At 42.7% G+C, this 22593-nt stretch overlaps 3 protein-coding genes across 10 annotated transcripts in view; 1 reads left to right on the forward strand and 2 right to left on the reverse strand.

Annotated features, from left to right (window-relative positions):
* Positions 1-1892, reverse strand: part of cacna2d4a (calcium channel, voltage-dependent, alpha 2/delta subunit 4a) — a 90879-nt gene extending 88987 nt beyond the window's left edge. The window contains exon 1 of the mRNA XM_037122103.1: positions 1728-1892. Within this exon, the coding sequence (XP_036977998.1) occupies positions 1728-1804 (77 nt within the window). The 5' untranslated portion in view covers positions 1805-1892. The remainder of the gene's footprint in view (positions 1-1727) is intronic.
* Positions 1893-3861: 1969 nt separating this feature from the next.
* Positions 3862-18806, reverse strand: dcp1b (decapping mRNA 1B). The gene is made up of 11 exons (XM_037121316.1): positions 18399-18806; positions 17850-17890; positions 17364-17491; positions 9487-9553; positions 9002-9227; positions 8725-8817; positions 7267-8107; positions 7023-7073; positions 6721-6938; positions 6408-6620; positions 3862-6305 (listed from the first exon to the last, which is right to left on the reverse strand). Exons 1-11 carry the CDS (start codon positions 18555-18557, stop codon positions 6228-6230), a joined length of 2115 nt encoding a protein of 704 aa, XP_036977211.1. The 5' UTR covers positions 18558-18806; the 3' UTR covers positions 3862-6227.
* The window catches only part of cacna1c (calcium channel, voltage-dependent, L type, alpha 1C subunit), a 210730-nt gene continuing 197708 nt past the window's right edge, over positions 9572-22593 (forward strand). For 5 of the 8 annotated variants that reach the window (XM_037121307.1, XM_037121309.1, XM_037121308.1 and 2 more), the window contains exon 1: positions 9572-13081. In XM_037121307.1, the coding sequence (XP_036977202.1) occupies positions 12958-13081 (124 nt within the window). In that variant the 5' untranslated portion in view covers positions 9572-12957. The remainder of the gene's footprint in view (positions 13082-22593) is intronic. The other 3 variants (XM_037121311.1, XM_037121313.1, XM_037121306.1) reach the window with 2 other exon arrangements.

Below are 22593 nucleotides of genomic sequence, written 5' to 3' on the forward strand. Positions count from 1 at the left end.
TGAGATTTCAAATCTAGAAACATATAGTTCATTACAGTTTCTAAAGCCACTTGGAAATTATGCAAGGTTTTTTTTTTCTAATGCATTTTCTCTTACATACAGGCTGTTTTTCCAGCTATTTGAAATAGACTGAAAGATCCCACTGTGTTTTCCAGCTAACAGGGGCAGTTAACTATTCAAACAAGTAATCTCGTGTTTATTGCTCAGCCTGAACGACAATGAGTAATTAAATGGTACGAGAGGTGCAGCAGAGACATGGCGGTGAAGTACTGTCTGGAGCTCTAATGGTCTGTCTGCTGCTGGGACCATTAAGCTACATTTATCTAAATACCATGGACACACAGTCGGACTTACACACAGACACACACAACCATAGAGTGTGTGGAAAGTACAGTGCACAGTTACAGAGGCACCATAAACACATGCACACACACACACACGCACTGTTATGGAAATTAAAATGCAGTAGAATACACACGTACATGTAATACCGCAGTGAACGCAGGAGGAGGCGGTTAATAACGGACTGTAAAGGGACCGACTGAGATACAGCGACGCGAGCGCACACACACACACAGACACACACACACACACACAGACACACACACACAAATGTGAGGTTAGTGAGGTTAGACACGCACGCACACGCTACATATGCATATCCGTGTACAAACACCAGCCGTGTGTAACAGCTGTGGGACTCCTCCTCCCCCACTGACCCAGATCACTGATGATGGGGATGAACACTCAGTCCCCCTCCTCCCTCCCCTTCCTCCCCATCCTCCCCTCCTCCCTCCCCCTCCTCCCTCCCCTTCCTCTCTTACCCCTCCCCTCCAACGTGAATGATGAACTTTTCTATCAGTGAAAGAAGGCATTTCATGCCAAACTCGCTCCAGACACACAACTTCTACAACAAACTGAGCCTTCAAACAACTGAAATAGACTGTTTGGATTAATCCGAGTAAAAGCCTTTAATTTTATTTTTTTTCTCACAGGATCTGTATCATCTGTAATGAGATGAGTTATAGGGGTTAGGAAGAGGGTGTATGCCCATATGCCACACAGGGGAGCTGGGTGACATTAACATCCTTTTAGGCTGCATTCCAATGAATACACTTTATGCTGATATGTTGGCATGGTAGTGGAACTTTAGAAACACTTGTACTGACGAAATCGACACAAATCAAATTGACGAAGAAATCCAATATCAGTTTGACACAGTTGTTGAACAAATGCCTTGATATTGATGTTGCGACAGTATCACAGGGACGATTGATACTTATGATAAATATCACCAGTAATGTGGATATAATGACCAAGTGGGTGCAGACAAGTATTAGAGTAAGTAGAACAGCCTTTATAACAAGAAAAGACAACAATTATACCACATTAGAATATAACTAAGACTAAAATGTAAGGTAATATTAAGTGCTGCCAGGATTTTCTTTCCTTAGACTGTTTGTGTGAGTTCCATGACAGACAGCGTGGTTACCTTGATCTCCTCTCTGATGCATGCCAAGGTTAGATTGTGTGGAGAAACTCTTTTTAAAACAGTTTGGTGCCCAAAAACAAAAAGAAGTACAGCAACATATGAAGGCGTATAGTTATTGAGCAAACTGTCTTATCACATAAACACACTTATGAATACACTAGACTGTGATTCAGCGATCCTCAAACACTATCAGTCTCCTCTGTAGCATAAACTACCAAATCACTGTGTCACTCACCTGTGCCCCTGTAGAGTGCTGTTACAGTTCCAACTTGTCTTCTCTGAGTGAAGGAGACTGGAAAAAGAATCAGACATAAAGAACCTCTCTTAAAATGAAGTTTGAGCACAGGATGACTCTAATGTGCATGAAGAAATCATAAAAAAAGACAAAAAGATGAGAAGATAGAAACCCTGGAAGAGTTCATCAACTTTTGGATTTCGGAAACTGAACGACATCCTCCATCTGAGAATACAGCGGTGGTTTGGGCTGCCTGTGCTGTTCAAACTGAAGACCCCGCCTCTCTGGGCACACACACACACACACACACACACACACACACACACACACACACACACACACACACACACACACACACACACACACACACACACACACACACACACCAGAAGTCATTGATTAGTATAAGCCAGGGCTAATAGTCAGCCTTTACTTTTAGCCCCATCAGCTAAACCAATGGTCTGGAACCTCCTGGTCTCAGAGGGAAAAAGGTGTGTGTGTGTGTGTGTGTGTGTGTGTGTGTGTGTGATTCCTGACAATTTCACTGCCCTAACAATATTATAAAAGTGCATTTGGGCCCTCAAAAAACCTAGTTCTTTCTTTCTTTCTTTCTTTCTTTCTTTCTTTCTTTCTTTTGTGTTTTCATGTTTTGGGTGCAATTCCTCTGCTCCTGTAAATGTTGTTTGTGGACAGGAAGGAAGGGAGAGGGAGAGGCAGCCAAATTCCCACAGAGCGCCAAACCAGTGGGCAGCAGACTGGTTGGACTCTGATCACTTCACACCACGTTTCTCAAGGAGCCATTACCAGCTCTGATAACGACACTCATTAGCGCTAATGGACCGATACAATAATTTTTCACACACAGACAACATAACACAACATCAATCTCATCAAAGATACCGGCAGTGTTGTGAAACGTCGACGTGCATGTGTGTATACATGTGGAGACAGTGAGTGGCAGGCCATTATCGCCACTGTCCAGAGAGTCTAGTCGGCCACAATAGACCAGCTGCTGTCTTGATCCAGAGAGGCCACTTTCTTTCAGTCAGTCAATGAGGTCATCAATGAATCAGTCAGTTATCATGTGTGGTTTCTCTGGGAGTTCATCCAGTCAGAGTCAGGGAGTGTGCGATGTATTGGGATCAGCTTATTTGTTGTCTGAAAAACACACCTGCCGTAGATAAGTTCACATTGGTGTGTTTTTATTTAATGTTCATATTTTATTAGTTTCACCGTGTGTGTGTATTCTTAGTCTGTGTCTTAGTGTGTAGCAGAACAGAATTTTTGCGTGTAATGACGCTGCAAATCAAGTCAGACTAGAAAAACAAACAGACCATGCATTAGTTCACTGAATACGCATCTGTGGTGTAATCAGGTTTGGAATCATTTTAAATGCAAAGTGACACATCGATCTGTGTGGATCCGTTCAGTGAGGGAGTGCAGATGATGGCCCTTGAGTTTGGAAGCGGCAGATGAGAAAGAAATCCCCTCCCCAAGGTCTGTGTAGGAGCTGTCCTGGAACTTTTAATCATATAACACACTCTTGATCAGCAGATAGATCCTGAGACTTTGTCACTGAAAGGGCTCAAGTTTCCATTTCTCATTGATCACTCTGAGGGCCTTCTCATCCGCTTCATTTGAAAAGCTGAGGCACACAATGCGTACGGAGCAGCTGATGGATGTCAACTGGGTACAAGATGTTTCCTGAGCGTACAGGCTGCTGCGTCACCCGTGACCCCCCCTGGAAACTCCCCTGTTCAGTCAAATTAACACCACAGTGTCAGCACCTCCGCTTTATTGGCATTGCACCGTGCGCTCAGTCGAGTGCGACAAAGACGGGGACAGATATTGGAAAGAAATGCTGTACAAAATCTTTTAGAGTTAATTAGGCACGGCCTCTCAATACTGCTGGGCGTGTAAAAAACAGCTGATTAATCACTGGAGACATATTGTTGCACTATTGACTGTGGCGACGACGTGGCATTAAAGCAATAACGAGCGTACCTGTGCTGTGATTAGTGTTACTTGAGGCTCGATCGGTCTCGAATAATGATTATGAAAACCATCATAATATTAGAAAGACACGCAGAGAAAACCAAAAAAAAAAAAAAAAAAGACAGAATGAGACAACAGAGGCAGTTTGAGAACATTTAATATCCAATTAAAATATATTCCAGTTTCTAGGCAAAACATTCCTGACATAAACAAACAAAAGGTGTAAAAATGTTTCCGTTAACATTCCCATGTCTCGTCTTGTCTCAAATGACAACGATGCGTACAAAGAGAGATTATGGATGACGGCTTTTGAAATAAAAAGCACAAAACCGCATAAAGAGCTGTGGATATGTTGCATAAGGAAGAATTACTGCCTGTAGCTTAGCTGGGATGTAACATGCTGGTTGTTTGTACTACGAGAACAATACATTTTGCTTCATGAGTACAAAAATAGGGAGAAAAATATTCTCTTTTTGTTGCTGCTGCTGCTGCTTTTGTGTGTCCTCTGGGAGCTACTGTATAGTCCGGCTGGGAATGAGTTCAGCACGGGGGGCTAAACACAGACTGCAAAACCCTGACCCCCAAAATTAAACGTTTTTATTAGTGACTGCGACCTCTCTGCTACACTGTGGGAAACATACAAATCATCAAGTGTAAGAGTATTTTTCTATCAAATTTTCTACTACACTTGCTCTGAACAGGCCCGTGAAGTCCAGATATATTTATCTACATACTTTATTTGCAATGCCATACATCATTTATCTAACATCAATAACAAACCGCTTGATCGACAATCTGTTTTAAAATTCCTGAGAGGAGGTTTTTTTTCTGTTTGGCAGAGTGAATGTTCAGATACCATGGTGTGGCTGCAAAAAAAAAAAAAAAAAAAAAAGCTACCATGTTAAGCAGTAATGGAGAAAAAAAATACAGTTTTCGATGTCTTATTCTGATGAAAACCCTTTAGGTAAACTGAAATAAGAGTCCTGACCGGATTATCTAAAAATGGTCCAATCTCAAAAGTAAAAACACAGGTAACGCCTCCTAACTAGCTCTCTGTGAGGTAGTGCAGGTTGACAATCTCCTGTACTTGAATGAATCTAGATAAGATACCATGTCATTTTGAATTACTCCTCACAATGGTGATATTCAAAGGGAGAGGAATAAGACTAATAGTGCGTGTCCACAGGATCTGTTCTTTCTGTGCTTCCCGTTCCCCCTCCCTCTCCAAGATTTGCATTTCTGCTGACGACAAATCTAAAAAAAAACAAAAAACACGAAGCCTCGTTGTTGAGTTAAACTAAAGACGGAAACAACAAAGCTTATTTCTCAGATAAAATGTTTTAAGAAACTTGTTTTGTGGACCATCCGAGACTCCAAACAAGCTGCCTTGTTGGATTGGTGTGAAATCCTACAGCAGACAGTCCACAAGTGCCTTTGGTCCAATTGGGTGAACCCAGTAACTTTAGCATGGCTGCTGGAGGGCGTAGCCTGATTTAGTCAAGCATCTAATCCTGGGAATCACCACGTGCCCTTGGGTGCAAAAACGCCCCCCCTGGACATGAACCATAACAAAGCACTAGTAGTACAGCCAAGATTTAAAGTGCTGTGAAGACTTTCTCTCACCTGAAAATCCACCAGTTGTCAGAAACACATTAAGAAGATATATCTCGATGCAGACTTCACTCACAAAAATGTCGACAAGCCCAATGACAACGTTTAGTTACTGTCACTAACATACCAACACAGATATGTTGGAAAAAAGAGATCAAAATGACAAGGTATCATTTTAATAACTTTAAAATAATTTGGATCATAAAATATATTTAAAATTCTTTTCGAAAGCAAACTTAATTAAAAAGAATTGCAAATTCAAATCCAACAAATTCTGATAGCATTTAAACATACTTTTTTCCAAATGTACAGAACACATAAACATGTTTCACATGTTTTACACTTCATTTTACAAGTGAAGTCAGTTTCAAGTCAGTTTGAGCAAATAATCCTTCAGCACTAGTTCTTTGACTAGGAAGACTTGTTTGTTACAGCCTATAAGGCTGGCTGGTGTTAGACCACTGAGTCCGAGTAAAGGCTGCAAAGAAAAACAAAATAAAAGAATTCTGCTACATTTGGTGAAAAAAACTAGCGCACTTTTCAGCTAAATCCAAATGCCTGTGAGGTTGGAGCATAATGGGCGACATTTCCCATTAACTACAGTTGAGGTCAAGACTGAGTGGCTCTGCCACATTTGTGCATTAGTGGACCTCGACCTGAAATGAATTGAGTCAAAATATGTTATTCTGAATTTTAAACAAGGACATCTATAATATTTAACTGCGTTTTATGTTTAAGAGAAGAATGTCGGGTTTACTGGCTAAACAGTGCATAGGTGTGAGTGATTGCAGTTGGGAGGTTAAGAGGAGGAAGTGGTGCGTCCATCGTAACTGTAAGACTGATCCTCACTGCTCTCGACGGGATGTTTGAAGAGACAGAGGGTGTGACGAGTCATCAGTACTGGCTGCTGGAGTCGCTGGCAAAGCGGCTGACGTAGGCGTCGTAGATGGTGTCCAGGAATGAGCTGTCAGTCTGAAACACACAATTGCGAATCAACAGCTTGGAATAAAACAACAAATTGACAATGGGGAAAGAGGTGTCAGTGTCAGTAATCCGATTTTTTTTTTTTTTTACCTGGATCAGTTTCAGCAGTGTGGCTTGAAGCTGGCTTTTGGACAGAACTCTGATCTCTTCCTGCAGCGGGGGAATGGGCAAGGCTGAGGGGGCAGGGCAGCCCTCCTGGCCACCCACTGTCAAGATGCCACTCGACTTTGCCTGAGTGAACACGCTGGGTGAGAGGAGCAGGTTGGGGGCCACAGTGGCCGGTATCCGCTGTGGGGAGATGACCTGGACACAAAGGGACAGTTGTTAGTCCTCTTCTTCTTCTTCTTCTGGTTCCATTTTAAACACACACACACAAATATAAGAAAGAGGTTACACTGCTCACCTGAAACTGCAGTGCCGCCTTCTGACCTGCGGTGGCTGCGGTCGTATTCGGGACCGAGCCTCCGGCTTGACCTGGCGTGGGCCCCAGAAATCGCGGGGCCAGGGTCGGGAGGAGTCGAGGGGGATCGTGGGAAGCCAGGCTTTGCTCCTGCTGGACCAGCTGGAGCTTTTGCAGGAGCTCATGTGGCGACACCACACCTTGCATCTGCGAAGACAGACCTGACAAGACAAAAGCGGTAAACGTTAGACGCTAGAGGTAAATAGAAATTACAAAGTAACTAATTACTTTGAGGAACCTGATACCTTGTGAAGGTTGAAGGACTTGGTCATTGGTCACCTGAGATGGCAGCAAACCTGGAAAAAGAGGGAAAATATATGAAGAGTGTTGAGTTTTAAATCTTTACTTATGGAATAGTGATCATTCTTTATTTCATAAGTATTTCTTACATAATTTACTCTTACATTTGCCAACTAAGTGTATATGATATACTACTTCAGAACATGGTCATACTGCTTGCATACTGATAGCATCACATATGTCCCCCACCTGTTCCCTGTATGGCTGAAGCTGATTGGCTGGGGTGCTGTGCCTCCGGCTGAGGTTTGGAGAGGTTAAAAAACATCTGCTGGCTTTGTTGCGCTTGAAGGTGGGCACATGACACAGAATCCACCATGATGGGCTGTGAGGAGAGATGGGGGTTCTGCTGTGGGGCGGGGGGAGGGTTGGAGAAACACGGGGCTGCAGAGGTGAAGGGGGTGGAGGAGGAGGCGGGAGGAGGAAGTGGCTGGAGTTGGAAAAGTCTCTTGATTGGGTCCTGCTGAAGCTGTTGCTGTTGATGATGATGGTGGTGGTGGTGCTGCTGATGATGGTGGAACAGATGGTGATGGTGGTGATGCTCCAGTGGCACCCCGTTGTCACACAGCCTGTTCTCGGGGGACTCGGACAGGGTCTGAAGAGCTCCTCCGACCCCTCTCTGTCCCTGCATGAGCTTCTGGATGGCTGGGCAGTGCTGAGGCTGGTTCTGCTGCTGCTGCTGCTGCTGCTGCTGCTGCTGATGGTGGTGCTGATGGACAGTGGTGGGAGTCAGGCCCACAACATTTCCACCATTGTCCCTGACCATTTGTCCTCCGATCACAGCCACGAGTCCTTGATCTGAAAACCCTGCCATGGCGATGTTCCCTCCCTTGGAGGTCACAATCCTGCCAGAGTTCATCGTCTCCTCGTAAGTCAGCGTGCGGGCTACAGGTGGTCGGGTGACTCTCCCTGCAGATGCCTCTGCCAAAGGGGTGGCCAAAGGAGAAACTGGGTCAGGTTTGGGTGAGTGGTGATGTTTGGAGCCGAAAAGAGTGGCCAGAGAGAGAGGCTTGGGTTCAGCACCTTCACTGTCCTGGATGAGACAAAGAGAGGCGAGGGTGAGAGAGGGAAGGAGGGCAGCAGGTATGAGAGAAGAAGACGATGCTGTCATTTCTGCAGTATTTTTAAAACGTATCAGGCAAACTGCAAAGTTCACTGAAACCGCCAACGTGAGCCAAGTGCTAGCTCTGGGCTGGTGCTAGAGCCGGTTCAGAGTTGGTCCAACCTGCCAACCTTTGTGCTGCTCATTGTGTTAACTATAGATGGTGATCAAGTTCAAGAAGAAAGGTAATTGTCTACCATGTTTTCATTCTTTTGAACACTGAACACAAAATTCTAATGTTAGCCTATAGCTACCTACCTAACATCGACAATGTTAATAATCAAATTGATATGAAAATGGCAGTCAGTTTTAGTTTGTAGCCCCGATAATCCCCAGCTTAGCACCATCAAAGTGTTGGTGCTGCTCTTGAACCAGGTTTGCCCTCATTACTGGTTCAAGATCAGGCACGAGTTCTGAGCTGGCCCTTGCACTGCCTTGGTGGAAAAGGGCTATAATTCACAAGTGAATATAGGAAAAGATAGGGCCTCTTCCTGTACACCACAAATGCAACCCTGGAGTGAAGTAGGAGGTAGATGTGGGGGTTTTACCTGAGTGTTTGGTTTAACAGGTATGGGTTTGATCAGATTGGGGTTTCCACAAAGAACACTGCTGCCACCAATCTCTTTCGGTTCTGATGTAGACTGCCAGACAGAGAGAGGGAGAGAGAGAGAGAGAGAGAGAGAGAGAGAGAGAGAGAGAGAGAGAGATGTGAAAAGAGGGATAAAAAGACACAATGTGAAGCAAGGAGTTTGAGACACAAGCACAGACGAACAACAAATGTATGAAAAGTGACATGAAAGTAAACATCTTTTGGTGTTTCTCTACCTTGTCATACTCTGTGCGTGCTTTGGTCAACATCTGGATGATGTCCACTCCCTTTGCTTCACTTCCACTTCCACTTCCTCCTCTTCCTCCTCCTCCTCCTCCTCCTCCAGCTATTCTTCCTGCTCTTACCATTTCTCCTCCTCCTCCTCCAATTATTCCTCCTCCTCCTCCTGGGGACAACCACCCACCCTGAGACTGAGCCAGGGCCTGCTCCTGCTGGGTCAGACTGCACACACACACACACACACACACACACACACACACACACACACACACACACACACACACACACACACACACACACACACACACACACAAACATTAAAAATTTGAGTACTTTTGTCAGGAGACTTCTTCTTGTTCATTTGTTGGCTCCAAGTCTCAGACACAGATCCATTAATAAACACATGTAGTCTGTCATGAATTTGTTTTCTTTAAGCGCTGTATAGTATATACAAAGAGTCTGTGGTTAGAGAAGCACTCACATCTTCATCCTCTGGGCGATGCGTTGACAGTCCTCCTTATCATAGAACCAAATCCCATGGATAACCACTGGGGGAGTGAGAAGGAGGGGGGCAAACAGTGGAAAAGGGAGTTGAGCTTGTGAACATGTTTCATAAACAACATTGTAACGAAGGGGTCCTGGGTCTGGAGGATGCCGGAGTTAATGCTACAAATCAAGTTAGCTGCTGATTAATGAAACTATTGAATTTTGAGATGCAGCCAGTCAGGTCAGCAGACAACCAAATGAGTCTTCTGACCCTTACAATCAAATGAGGGCACAGATGTGCTGCCGTACATCTCGGCCTGGCAGACGCATGTTCGCCGTTCATTATTAGCCGGGCTCGTTCTACAACCCAGAGTTTAAAATTAGTCATTTCCCAGTGGCAAGAGAAGCCAGCAGTGCCATTACGGGCCCCAGGAGTCTCCTGATCTACGTAAACATGATCAACATGGGAGGGAAAAGGCAACACTAATACCCATTCGTCACGGGACTACACAGCAGTAAGTACTGTGCTATTTTCATTTGTACTGGCTCCTAAAAGCATAGAGGTAACGTTTTTACATAATTGCTCAATTTCAGACAGTCAGTATGGAGCAAGTCATAATTTTGCCCAGAACCAAATGTAGTACCAGGGAACAAAAACAGCGAAGGTCTATATAACACGTCCAAATCCCACAATCCTTGACCTTCTTTCATGTATCCAGTCAAATGAGATTTTGGTGTAGAAGATGCAAAACAATTCTTTACTTTCAGGAATGTCTTTTTTTTGCAAATCTCTGTTCCTAACACATTTAGAGCTGCAACAATTAGCTGAATAATCACAGAATTAATGCAGAGAAAATTAATTGCCAACCATGATAATCGATTCATATTTTCAGTCATTTTTGAATCATTAATGCTGTTGATTTGTTCGTTCCAGCTTCTTAAATGTCAGGATTTGCTGCTTTTCTCTGTCATTTATGTTCGTTAATGAAGAGGCTTTGGGACAACAAACAGCAAATCAGGTCTGGCAAATTGTGATGAGCACGTTTTTTTGATATTCTATAGATTTAACAATTAATTGTGATGCCTCTTATCTTAATCTGCAGATACACAAAATAATATGCGGCATTAAAATATCTAAAAATGACTCGATCCTTCTTATACATTTTGCTGAGTTTGTACCGCTATTATCTCGAATGTTTCGAAGAATGTTCAAAATCAGAGAAATACGTAACTCTGCTCAAGGGAGCCTTTCATCAGACAGATTTTAATCGGCAATGGTGACAACGAAGACAACGACTCCAATGATCTCATGCTCCTGACATCATTTGTCTTGTTGTGACTGAGAGACCCCAAGTGGCAGATAGATAACAAAAATAATTGTGACTTGCAGCCCTGAACACATTTCAGCTGGTACCAAGAAAGAGTTGAGGCTTGACACCGAGGGCTAATCAGGACAGCAGGACATCGTCTCACACCTCAACATGCTTCTATAATGTGGATCTCAAGAAAAAGGAAAAGAGGAGAAGGGGTAAAATCATCAGAAAGTAAATGTACTTATGAATGGAGTGGAGAGGATTTAAAGCCAGCCAGAATGTACCGAGACAGAAAGTAAAGTGGGGTCGACTGTACATGGTGGACAAAGTTACCACCGCAATCTTATCAAAGACACACACACATTCCTACGCAGACAGTCAGGCACAAAAATACACACACTTGGCTACAAACGAGGTTGGACAGGCCACAGGGGTCGGCGTGGATGAGGGGAACAGCGAGAGGGAGAGGCAGAAACACACACAGAGTTCAGTTGAGCCTGGGAAAATCAGCCCTGTACCAAAAAAGTAACTGCACTGGGGGACTGTCTGGTGGAGCCAGAGCCACTTAGTGCTCGCTGGGGATGAGACTGTTTGACAGAGACGGAGAGACGCGCAGTCAAACGCAGAGGGAAAATTGAGAAAAAATGAGCGAGGCGGATATAAAATAGGAAGAAGTGAGGTGTGTTAGAGGGGAGATTATCAACAAGTCCATCAAGAGGGAAAAGATCTAGTTCTGCCAGCAGCTCTTTAGCTGTCAGGAAGCGGCGACTGAGTTTTGTCAATGAATGAAAAATGATGAATTGAATGAAGCGACGGGGGGAAGACACAGAACAGGATGAGAAGCCGTGGCGCTGAAAGACCAAGTCCTTGCCGCCAGAAGAAAAGGAAGACAGAAATAGTGTGATAGAGGAGATTCTAACAAGATTTTTTCTGAACTAGCAAATGTCTAAACCCTTAACAAGATAGAAAACCCCTCAGAGAGACAGAACGAGGGAGAGACAGAGAGAGAGTGGGAGGAGGACTGTGACCAGTAGCACCAACCAAAAAAGGTTCCCGTGGCCACAGGGTTGAGCTTTGAGGGTGGACATTAGAGGGAAAGGGGTTCCAGTCAACAACACTGGAGACTGAACAGGGAGAGGAAGAGAGGCACTGAATAAGTCAAGCAGAGTTCCTGTACCAAGGGAACTGGACGGTCACATGGGCAGCTAACTTCAACAGAAGGACGACCAAAGAACAAGACCACTATTAGGAACGTTCACTAAATGGGAAATGTCAGTCCTACGTGTGACGCGGCGCCATCCCTTTACATTTTGAAGGAGCAGTGGAAATGCTATTGAAGTTCATGAGTGATCCATTGCTTCAGCTGTGTGGTCCTTTCAATCCCCCTGTGACTACGACAAACCACGTGTGATGTCTGCTGGAGACCCACGGTAACTCTTCGGCGAGAATTGGCTGAGACCAGGAACATTTTAAATTTCAGTAGGACCATTTCCCAAGTCTGTGAGGCAACAACTTGTCATTGTCTGTTCTTACAATTTGGAACTTTGCTTTTAGTTGTATCAGATTTAAACGTTTTGACTTTGCTAAGAAACAACACATTTTAAAGGGTTTAAACTGTTTTAAGTGCACAACTGGGACTACTCAGCAAAAGTTTTTTTATGTTCTGTTTGGCTTTAGTACTGTCAGACATATTTGAAGTGTGGTCCCTTTATTGTAGTATGTGATCAGCTTAGTCGGGGCTGGTTTAGGTTGCTGGAGGTCAGTCGGCAGTAAGTGCTCTTACAGTAACACACATGCACGCTTGGAATTATTGTTGTCTGAGAGGAACCATCACTTCCTTTGTTTGTGAGAATGGAATTCATGACATCGGAGGAGGAGTAAATATTGAGACTTCCAGCTAACCAATGCTCATCTAAGAAGCAGGTACGTCCAAATTGCATTTTTGGCACTCCCACAACTGCTGTCTTAAGTCTTAAGAGACGTTTACACAGTGCTACCCAGTATATAAATATCAGTACATCCTTTACTTCTGGAGAAGAAAAATCTTATGAAGGGAAGTTCCATATCATCTTTGGCATCACCTTCACTGAACTTCCACTGGATAAGGAATTCCTGAACTTTCTGTTCTGAGAGGGATTCAGACCGGTGGAGCCATGCTGAGAGGCCTGTTTCAGAGGAAACCTAAACATGAGAGGCTGGAGGAGGAACCCGAGGTCAGATTCAAAGGCCTGATGGTGTCAGAGAAAGACCTGGGATACACATATGTCCGACCTGGAGGTAAGACTGTCTGTACACCTGACATACAGAGCGCCGTGTTAAGGGAAGTGCCAGTGTTAGCCTCGTCTAAGCTCAGATCCACATTGGTCTCAAAATGTTAGGGTGGGTTATGCATAAATTAGTGCTGCAAGTAATATTGTTTTCATTGTCCATAATATGATGATTTTATTGTTTGATTAGTAGAAAGAAAAAAAAAAGAACATTACACTTTTCTAAAGGCCAACGTAATATCTTTCAAATTGCTCACTCTGTTTGACCCACAGTCCAAAATAGAGAGATGATCTACTTAATTTAATTTTCAGGTTAATTTATCTCATTATCTCTTAAATCTAAATTATCATAACAATGTAACACAGTAATAACAACTTCATAAAATTCATAAGAGTAGACCGTGACATACACACAAAGCTCTGTGTGGGTTTGGAAGTTTCAAAGCAAACTTTGTCAACTTTGCTATTTGCCGCAAGAATGTTTTCTATAGTGTCTTATTATGAGAGTACCTAGATTATGTTTTACATACAGGAGTCAAGGTAAATCAAATATGTTACTTCCCTGTAATTGTTGTAACTGTAAGGAAAACTGCTAGCCTACGGGGAACTGGAAAAAGAAACTCGCCACATTGGTGATTTGAATCGTATTATAAGGAGTATAAGTATATAAATAAGGTAGGACTGAAGTACAGGCTTCTGCGTTGGTCAATAATTGGTACTTCAGTTTTCAAGATGCTGTCTCGGCAAGCTGGCACGGCTGATGTGATCTCTGATAGACATTACAAAAAAGTAAGCCTTTTGTTTTTCTTGTGACAATTTGTCAATTACCTTGAGATAAAAAAAGATCTCAAGATAATGGCATCCATATGGTACAGAAAAAAGCAACATACTGTATCTTCACAGTTGAGAAGCTGAACCCTAACCCCTAAACGCTCAGCATGTATTCTAAAAATTACTTAAAATCTATTTATTATCAAAATAGTTGCCATTTTATGGATTATAAGATTATTAAGAGTTCCAGCCCTTCAATAAATGAAAAATTTCAATAAACTCTTAAACATCTTTGGGCTCTGCGGAAAAATTAAACCACTTCTCACAGTGACTTCAGCTCCCAAACCCTGTACAGTACTATCCAAAATCTGTATGAGAGAGTCAAAGGTGCAGGAAGACGGATATGACTTGCAGTGTCCTGCGTATGAACTATGAGTCAAACTCAGAATACTGTAAACTAAACTTAGAAGCATGTCCTTCATCAAATAAGACATTTAAACGAGTTGTTACCAGAACATAGCGCGACCGCATCGCTGCTTAGGTGCTTGCAGGAAGGAATGTAATGGCCTTCAATCACAACATTTATCTGAGGAATAATGACTTGCTCGGGCTAAAATTCTCCTCCCTGAATCTTGCCCCGTTCTGTGGTATATCTCCACAGGTTATTTTTAGCCGTGGGTGCCACTTTGTGCCAACTGCCATTCCAGGCAGCAACAGCAGCACTGAGAGCTACATGTTTGTCTAACGATAAGATTCCACGACTCTTGCACACAGAGGTCATGACACAGTGGGATTGGCAGCATTTACCAACAGCCTGGAGCCTAAACAGTTTCAAAGATCTGATGTTAGCCAGTGACAAAAACAGCTTTTTTTGAGGCAGAGATGCGTTCCTTTGTTTGTACGGGTTTTTTTTCCTGGAAGACATTCCTCCGCCCCTCACATGCCATCATCCAGTAAATGCTCAGCAACTGCTGGCTTTCTCATGGTGGAGTTGGGAGGCTCGACACTTTGATGTCTCTTGGAGCCTCTGAGGTTTCTCTGGTTATGAGTAGATGTGTTTTGTTAGTTAAATCTGCCTCGATCTTGTCACATATCCAACAATCATAGTAAATCACGACAGCCATGGTGATAAAAATCTGTCTGATTACAAACCATGCTCCACCTCTCCTTATTTGGTTGCTTTATTATCCATATCCAATCAGTTAAATCTGCTGGAGCCACTGACCATTAGCTTTGCTATGCTCCCACTCACACAACTGCTGCAATATTTTTATATTTTTATCAGGGGAAATAGTTCTTAACTGAGCTGTGCTTACTAATCTTATGTGTTTTTAAATTTCTTTTCTTCCCAAGCCATGCCTTAGCAAGTAATGCCTTGGTCACACACTTGAAATTGTAGGAGTTTACTTGACAAACCACAAAGAGAGGAAAGCGATTACTGCAGGATTACCAAGCAGACAATTCAATTTAAGATGTGCAAGCTGAAGAGGTTTAATAACTTAAAATGATTACTAGTTTACTTTACTACCTACACAATTATGTGATATCATGCGTGGGTCAGGATTTTTTTTTTCCTTTACATGCACTAAATCTTCCTCCATTTCTTGGGTCTTAGAGTCTGCTGAACTTTTCTTGTAGCCATGTTGCAGTTGTTGTTGTCATGCTGCTTGACTCAATGTGCTCAGATATTTAGCCTGCCATGACGGTGCCTGTGAACAGTTAACACATAGAGATCGAGCACCAATTTGTGACTGCTGAGCGAACACTGATCCTCCTCCTGTGATCTGGGAGCTTTTGTCCTGTGATCTCAAAAAACTGTAGACTGAAGATAAACTTCTAAGGTGAACTCAGCATTGGCTGTTCACTTACAATCTATTCCCCATTACTGATGCTCTGACAACCTCTCGAGGCCAGTACCATCGCAGATCATAACTGATGAACTAATGTGTCCAGAGTGCATTTAAGCCTAGCCTAAAAGGTGTAGAGAGGTCACAGAGAAACGTGGATGTCATGCGCATTATTTCACTGATGTCAGTCAGACGAATGAGGTACTACAGTAAAGGGATGAAAGCAGTCTTAAGGAATTCACTGGTATCTAAACAGAAGCATTCCACCTGCCTCCTGCTGAGGCTGATGGAGAGTGTGAGACCATGACAGCAAGGGAGGGAGGACTGTGTGTGTCAGCGATTCCTGAGTGAGTGTGTGTTTAAATTATCAGTGACTGTTGTGGTGTATCTAATCTCGGCTGGCTGGTTCTGTAGTGCTGTCAGGCTCCTCTCCCACAGGCACACTCTGCAATGTGTCAGTCAGTGTGTGTGTGTGTGTGTGTGTGTGTGTGTGTGTGTGTGTGTGTGTGCCTAAACCAGATGTAGGTCGCAGAGGCAGACAGGCTGACAGAATTGGAGTCACCACGATACCTCTGAGCCTTATATGGAGCTAATGTGTCCCACTCTAATGAACAGCATGCTGCACACTTCGGTCACCGTATCAAATCATCTATCTTTTATCTAACTTCCTTCCTGTGGCTGACGATACATATGTCAATTTGAAGTGTGATGTGATCATGCTGCTAACAGGTCTTCAACGTTACAAAGATAAGAGTCCTATGTGGATTTTGAGGTGATTATACACAATCCAGTCTAGTTTACATGCGTGCTCGCAATCTAAAGAGTCAGAGTGACAAAAAGTGACTAACAGACAATTTTAAAATGCTGTCCCGATTTATCGCACCGTCTATCTCTGTTTACACAGCAGGGCAGTACGCTTAAGATTCTTGACTTCATTTGACATTTTTCTTTTTATCTAACTCTATCTCTTTTCTGTTCATCTTTGTCTCCATCTTTCAGTACATTTGTGCCAGTGTCTGGCTGCTTGTGTAACAAAATCTCTTCCCACTTCTATGTGGCTAGTCCCGGTATTCGATGTCTGAATGCATCTATGCCTGCACAGTCTTAGTACAGCAGACACAGTCACTTGATATGTTACCGACACCTGCATGACTAAGGTTTTACACAAAATTGCATCACTTCTTTAATGTTCCAACATTTTGATGATATCTAGCATTAGGACTGAGTAACAAACTCTGTAGTTGTAAGGGTGAGGACCAAATCATACTGATACCACCAAGTACCGCTTCATTAATTGGTTCCAGGCAGCACATCTGGCTGAGAGTTTAACCTTAAGTATAGTGAGACTAAGCAACCCCTGTAGCTTCTTCAAGACTCTTCTTCAAATGTCTGGGCAATTATGATTTTAAAGGGCAACCCGTCTAACCTGAGGAACCACCTGGCCGACCACCATTGACCCAACTCATAGCATACGTTGAGCTACACTGAAAATGTTTGGGTAAAAGTGACACTGATAATTATGACTAGCTGTAATACATATCACACTAAAAAAAAAATTCTGTGTGTACATATATTGTGCTCAGACCAGAAGTTGTTGAGAACGTGTCAGAAAAACCGAAGGTATCAATAGCTGACAGGCAGACAAGAGGTGTATCTGCATTTATGTCCACTTACATCTCGCATTGCGGTACAGCAGGAAGGGATGCTGGAGCTGGAAGTCCAGGTCTTTGGTGATTGGCTCTGTCAGATTCTCCATATTGAGCCTGTTCATGATGGTGAAACCATGTCTGGGAGATGCCAGTCTAAAATACGCAGAGGACAAAAAAAAAAAAAAAAAGAATCGATGATAACTTGAAACAAGTGGCACGTCTACTATGTCATTCTCTTCCATAGTCACCATCATGTATTACACAAACATACAAGGTATATAACAATAAAGTAATAAACAATAGAGGGTTAATAAAGCTGCAACATTCAAGCCAAAGAAAGCAATTTCACTTTCTGCTATTCTGAATACTAGTGTATAATATCATTATTATAATATGGCTGCAGCTTCAATACGAGCTTTAATGCACTCTCAATAAATATATACTAAGAACAGTGCTTGAGGGAACGTTTGGCATTGAATATCTCCAAGATGTCAGCTTAAAATTAATTTACCTCGTGTAGATAAAAAGGGTGCCTTCCACCTCGGTCTTCTCCTGAAACACACAAACACAAAGGAAAAGAACAAACTGTTAGGACTAATCTATTCAAGGTTTGGGTGTGTTACAGTGTCAGTTACAGGTCTGCCTACACTGAGCCAAGCAAAATCAATTATTTTCAACCCTTCAAATAATAATGATTTAAAGGACTGATCAGCTGAATTTAATTGACGTTAGACAGCGCTTTAAGTAACACAAGGTGACGACATTCTTTAAAAAATACGTGTTTATTGCTGGGGTGGGGGCAATTAAATCTATAGGTGACGTTATTGTCTAAATGTAACGGTAGAATATTCAAGGGAACCAGATAATATAGAATGAAACATTTTCTTTTAGGTGGAAAATAACTATTTAGACCCCAAATGACCATATCTGGAGTTAGCAGTACTGGTTTATAACTTCACTGCAAATCTGTGTCAGTGACAAAGCGCGCCTATCTGGCAGGGAGAATGACGAGGCTAAGCTAAGTTAGCACACGATATCCTCAACAAAAGTTCAGGCTTACCCACTCATTTGTCCTGTTGTTGTAAGTGTACAAAGCGACTTGGCTGGCCACGTCCACGATGTTATTGATGTACGGGTCTTGTCGCTGCAGAGCAGCCAGACTTATGTCCAGTCCTTTAGCGGGGTGGCAGCTGCTGCTACCTGCAGAAGTCGCTGTCATTGTTCCCTATGGAGAAGTTAGCTCGCTACCTAGCTTCCGCGGCTAGCGAGCTACAGGAAGGTAAGATAAAAATCGAGCCAGCAACACGGTAGACTAGGTAATCAAGTCGGTACTTGCACAGTAACTCGTTTGGCAAATTAAGACCTGTAAATTTTCTAAAATCGGAGGTTATCGGGCTCTAACTGCCTTGAGTGAGTTCGTCAACGGCCATGTTTAGCCAGAGAGATTGTAAACAACCAGACATGAGTAGTTGCGCGGCAGGATTAGAGATTTCAGCCTTGTCAATCAAACTTGGAAAAATCGATGGAACATTTGGCTGTCAAATGCAGGGAAGTTCAGTGTTACTTTCCTCAGACAGTTCATGATATGTCAGTAAAAACATTACCATGTACCAATAGGCATTTCGCTGCATTTAGCTTGTATTTTAGGCTGTTTTTTTAAACATTCAATTACATTTTATATTAAATTTTATAGGTTGATTTCTTTGTCAACCAGCTTGATTTTGTTTAACTCTTGTCCCTGTCATTTTTCTGTATACACATACACAGCTGATGTGTATCTTTATTTTTTTCCATCTCTGTATTTATCTGACAGTTAGACAACCTAGATTCTGATGCAGACTGACATCTTCAAAGTCACAGTTACATCTCTCATAAAATTCACTAGGGGGCATCAAAGGGATGGATAAAACATAAGCATCCCTGCTCTGTTCATTTACTGCATGAGCTGAGCTAAAAGCCAGAACTAGTATGCATCTCTCTCTCTCTCTCTCTCTCTCTCTCTCTCTCTCTCTCTGTGTGTGTGTGTTTGTGTGTGTGTGTGTGTGTGTGTGTGTGTGTGTGTGTGTTCGCATGTATTCCTCAAGGGAGGAGAGGCTATGAAAGAGCACTTACACACAGTTACACAAACTCCCAATAGAAAACAAAAATTCACTCATGTTTTTTGTTACTGGTGGTCATTTCCCTTGCTGTTTGCTATACTTCCTCCAAATTTAGCCGTCTAAACCTGTACGTTTCTAGTTAACACATATCTCATTCTCGCCTTTCACAATGCTGCCCTTCCCATGTGCATATTATGAAACCTTTTCCTCTTGTTCTTATCCAGATGCAGTATTTTAGATACAGGATCTATTTGCACCAGCTCTAGGGTTCAGAAATGCGACACATCCTTCCTGAAATTAATACTCAAGGACGATACAGTATCTGATACAGGAACAGGACTTTCAGGACTATAAGTTCTCAAAATCCCTCTCAGCTATATCGGACTATATCAGAAGGATCATCTGAACGTGAATCTCCATATTCAATTCGAAACATCCTGTTCTTTTTGCAAGGGCACAATGAGGGAATGCAGACACCTCACACTGGACTCACATAAGCCCCATTCAGTTCATGTGATAGCAGATTACCTCTTGTGTCATCTCTCAGTGAGTTGGATTTACAGACACTGATTGAGACATCATACATGGATTCCCTGGGTCAGCCCTGTTTAATATCATTCTGTCTATATGACATAGCCTCTGCAGTGTACTGTCGTAGTTGTGTGCAGTAATTAGATTCATTCTGTCATAGAGCTACAGCAGCTGGTGAGCGTCCATCAACAGCCATGTCAGAGTGTCCTTGAGAAAACAATGACCATCCAACTGCTCACTCAGTTTAAGCAGCACTGGATGAGAGCATCTGCTTTAAACACTTCAAACAACTTCCAGGTCAGACGATGACATGTCTGTCTCCCCATTAACATGGAAATAGCTGCTTTGTGATTCAGCATGGGCCCCTTTTGTCTCTTGGCAAGTATGTGTCTTGCCTTGTCAAGGCGACAGTGTGCTGTATGTGTTGCTCAAGGTATATGTTTCTATTTGTCGGGGGGGACATGTGTTCGTCAATGATGAGGCTAATGAGTTATCCACCAGCAGGTCAATATTGTCAATGACCTATTCAGCTGAGATTGAGCACTTGACTGTGATTGGTGGGGACAGGCCGAGAGATGCAGCTGATTGGCTCACAGGCAGGAGGGATAATGAGATATAGCCAGTAGGGAGTTTGTTGAAATGTAACACGGGGAGGGTATGCATTGTTTTGCCAGGATGGACGGCGTCACTTAATGACCACCTCTGTGAGCACCTGCACACATTTTTTTTTTTTTTTACAACGATTTGTTGACAGATCATGGAACACACTGAGTTAATACTGTACTGCAACTGAAAATGAAATTAAGAAATAAAGCAGATTTCAAGAACATGTCTGACGTTATCCTGTATTAAGTGAGAACCGACACGGATCAGGGCATTGTGTAATTGGTGGGAAACAAATCTATGAGGATACGTTGCATAATTTCAGTTGTTCCGCTGAAGTCATCCATATGGATGGACATGGGCCTGAGGGTAAAGGGACATTGTGATTGGGTGATAGTTGGCCGGCCCAGGGTGTTCAATATGGGTCCAGGTGGAGACATTATGCTCCAAAATTGGAGCCACTCAGCACTGGGTGTGATTTAAGCAACATGGTGGAGCGGTTTTACCTTCAAATACATGTAAAAAAAAAACGATAAGAGGCAGTAGTTTTCCCGTGAATCCAATTTCATTTATCTCACCTGTCTTATTTTCACACTTTCACTGCGGTATGAGAACTTCTGAAACAGGCAAATTTCTCAGATTATGTGAAAACTTTAGAGTCCCCATTTTCCATCTGAAATTTTTAAGGTAAAAAATGACTCTTAATACCAAACAGTACAACTGTAGGTTTTCTTCACCTCAAACCTCTTTGCTAGTGTTTTTTCTAGTGTCTAGTGAAATTGATAAAGGTCTCCCATTGTATAACTGCAAGTATCTCCCTCTGTTGTGAGGGGATTCCCCTTCGACTGACCAGCAGATAGTCGGTTTCCCACATGGGATGAGTCGAATGTGTTTGTCTGTACCGAGATTCCCAGAGACCAACTGAGCTTCAGAGTCACACACACACACGCAAGCACGCACATACACACACACACACACACACACATACAAAAGGGGTTGGGAACTACAAATATAGACATTCATAAATAGAGTAGATATTCCATGTGCAGGCTGGATTACAGAGGACATTTGTGTATGTGAGTCTGTGTGTGTTTGTGCGTCCCCTGGGCACAAGTGTCTGTTCCCACGACCTGCCCTCCATCCGTTCTTCCTTCTTTCAGTCCCTCTTTCCGTTCCTGTCCCTCCATTCATTGGCCAGTGTAATCAAACAGAGGCCGGCTTGGCAGGAAAGTGAAAGGGAGACTCAGACGGCCCGTTATGCCACTCAAAGTCCGTCTGTCTGCATCTACAGTGGTGGACAGTACGGAGCGCATTTTCTCGAGTGAAGAAAGAAACACACATTGCATTTAAGGAGAAAATGACTTCATGCTAATGAAATGATCTGTGCGTGCACCAAGATACTCATACCTCACAAAAACTCTTGAAATAAGCTGGTTCAGTTGGAATAAATAGGTGTTCAAAGGTTTGAAATAATAAATCACTTGAGATTAGACTTGCTACGTAACTTAAAAAAAAAAAAAAAGTAGTATAGTATAAACGGTGTCTGTCACAGATCTCACTCACTTGCCTCTGCACCATGCAACTTCAGTGAGCGGGCAGGATCGCGGCGTCACGTACATGTTTACTTCTGTATACTGATTTTCAACATGTAAGATTGTCATGGTGTGATGAGTTTAGTTTGTAGTTGGCACTTACAGTACTTCTGACAGGCTGTTACAGCCCTGGGATTTGTAGTTTACACCAGTGGTGTATCACTCACAAACTGCAGGGGGCGCCAAGTCACACAAGATGCCAATTTCTACATAATGCTGCTTGAAGTGGAAGATACCTGTGATGATGTTGAATAAGCCTGAATTCAAAGATGGATAACAGTCAGTCCGTTCTAAAACAAAATGATTGATAATCTAATTTTTCCAAATCTAAGGTTATAAATCTTAGCAAGTGCTTTTTTACTAAACTTAACATCCATAGTTAGTGCTACTTTCCTGATCCTGATTTAGATAAAGCATAACTGAAGATTAA

This window comes from Acanthopagrus latus, chromosome 14 (genome assembly GCF_904848185.1).
Source record: "Acanthopagrus latus isolate v.2019 chromosome 14, fAcaLat1.1, whole genome shotgun sequence".
In the NCBI taxonomy this organism is placed as follows: Eukaryota; Metazoa; Chordata; class Actinopteri; order Spariformes; family Sparidae; genus Acanthopagrus; species Acanthopagrus latus.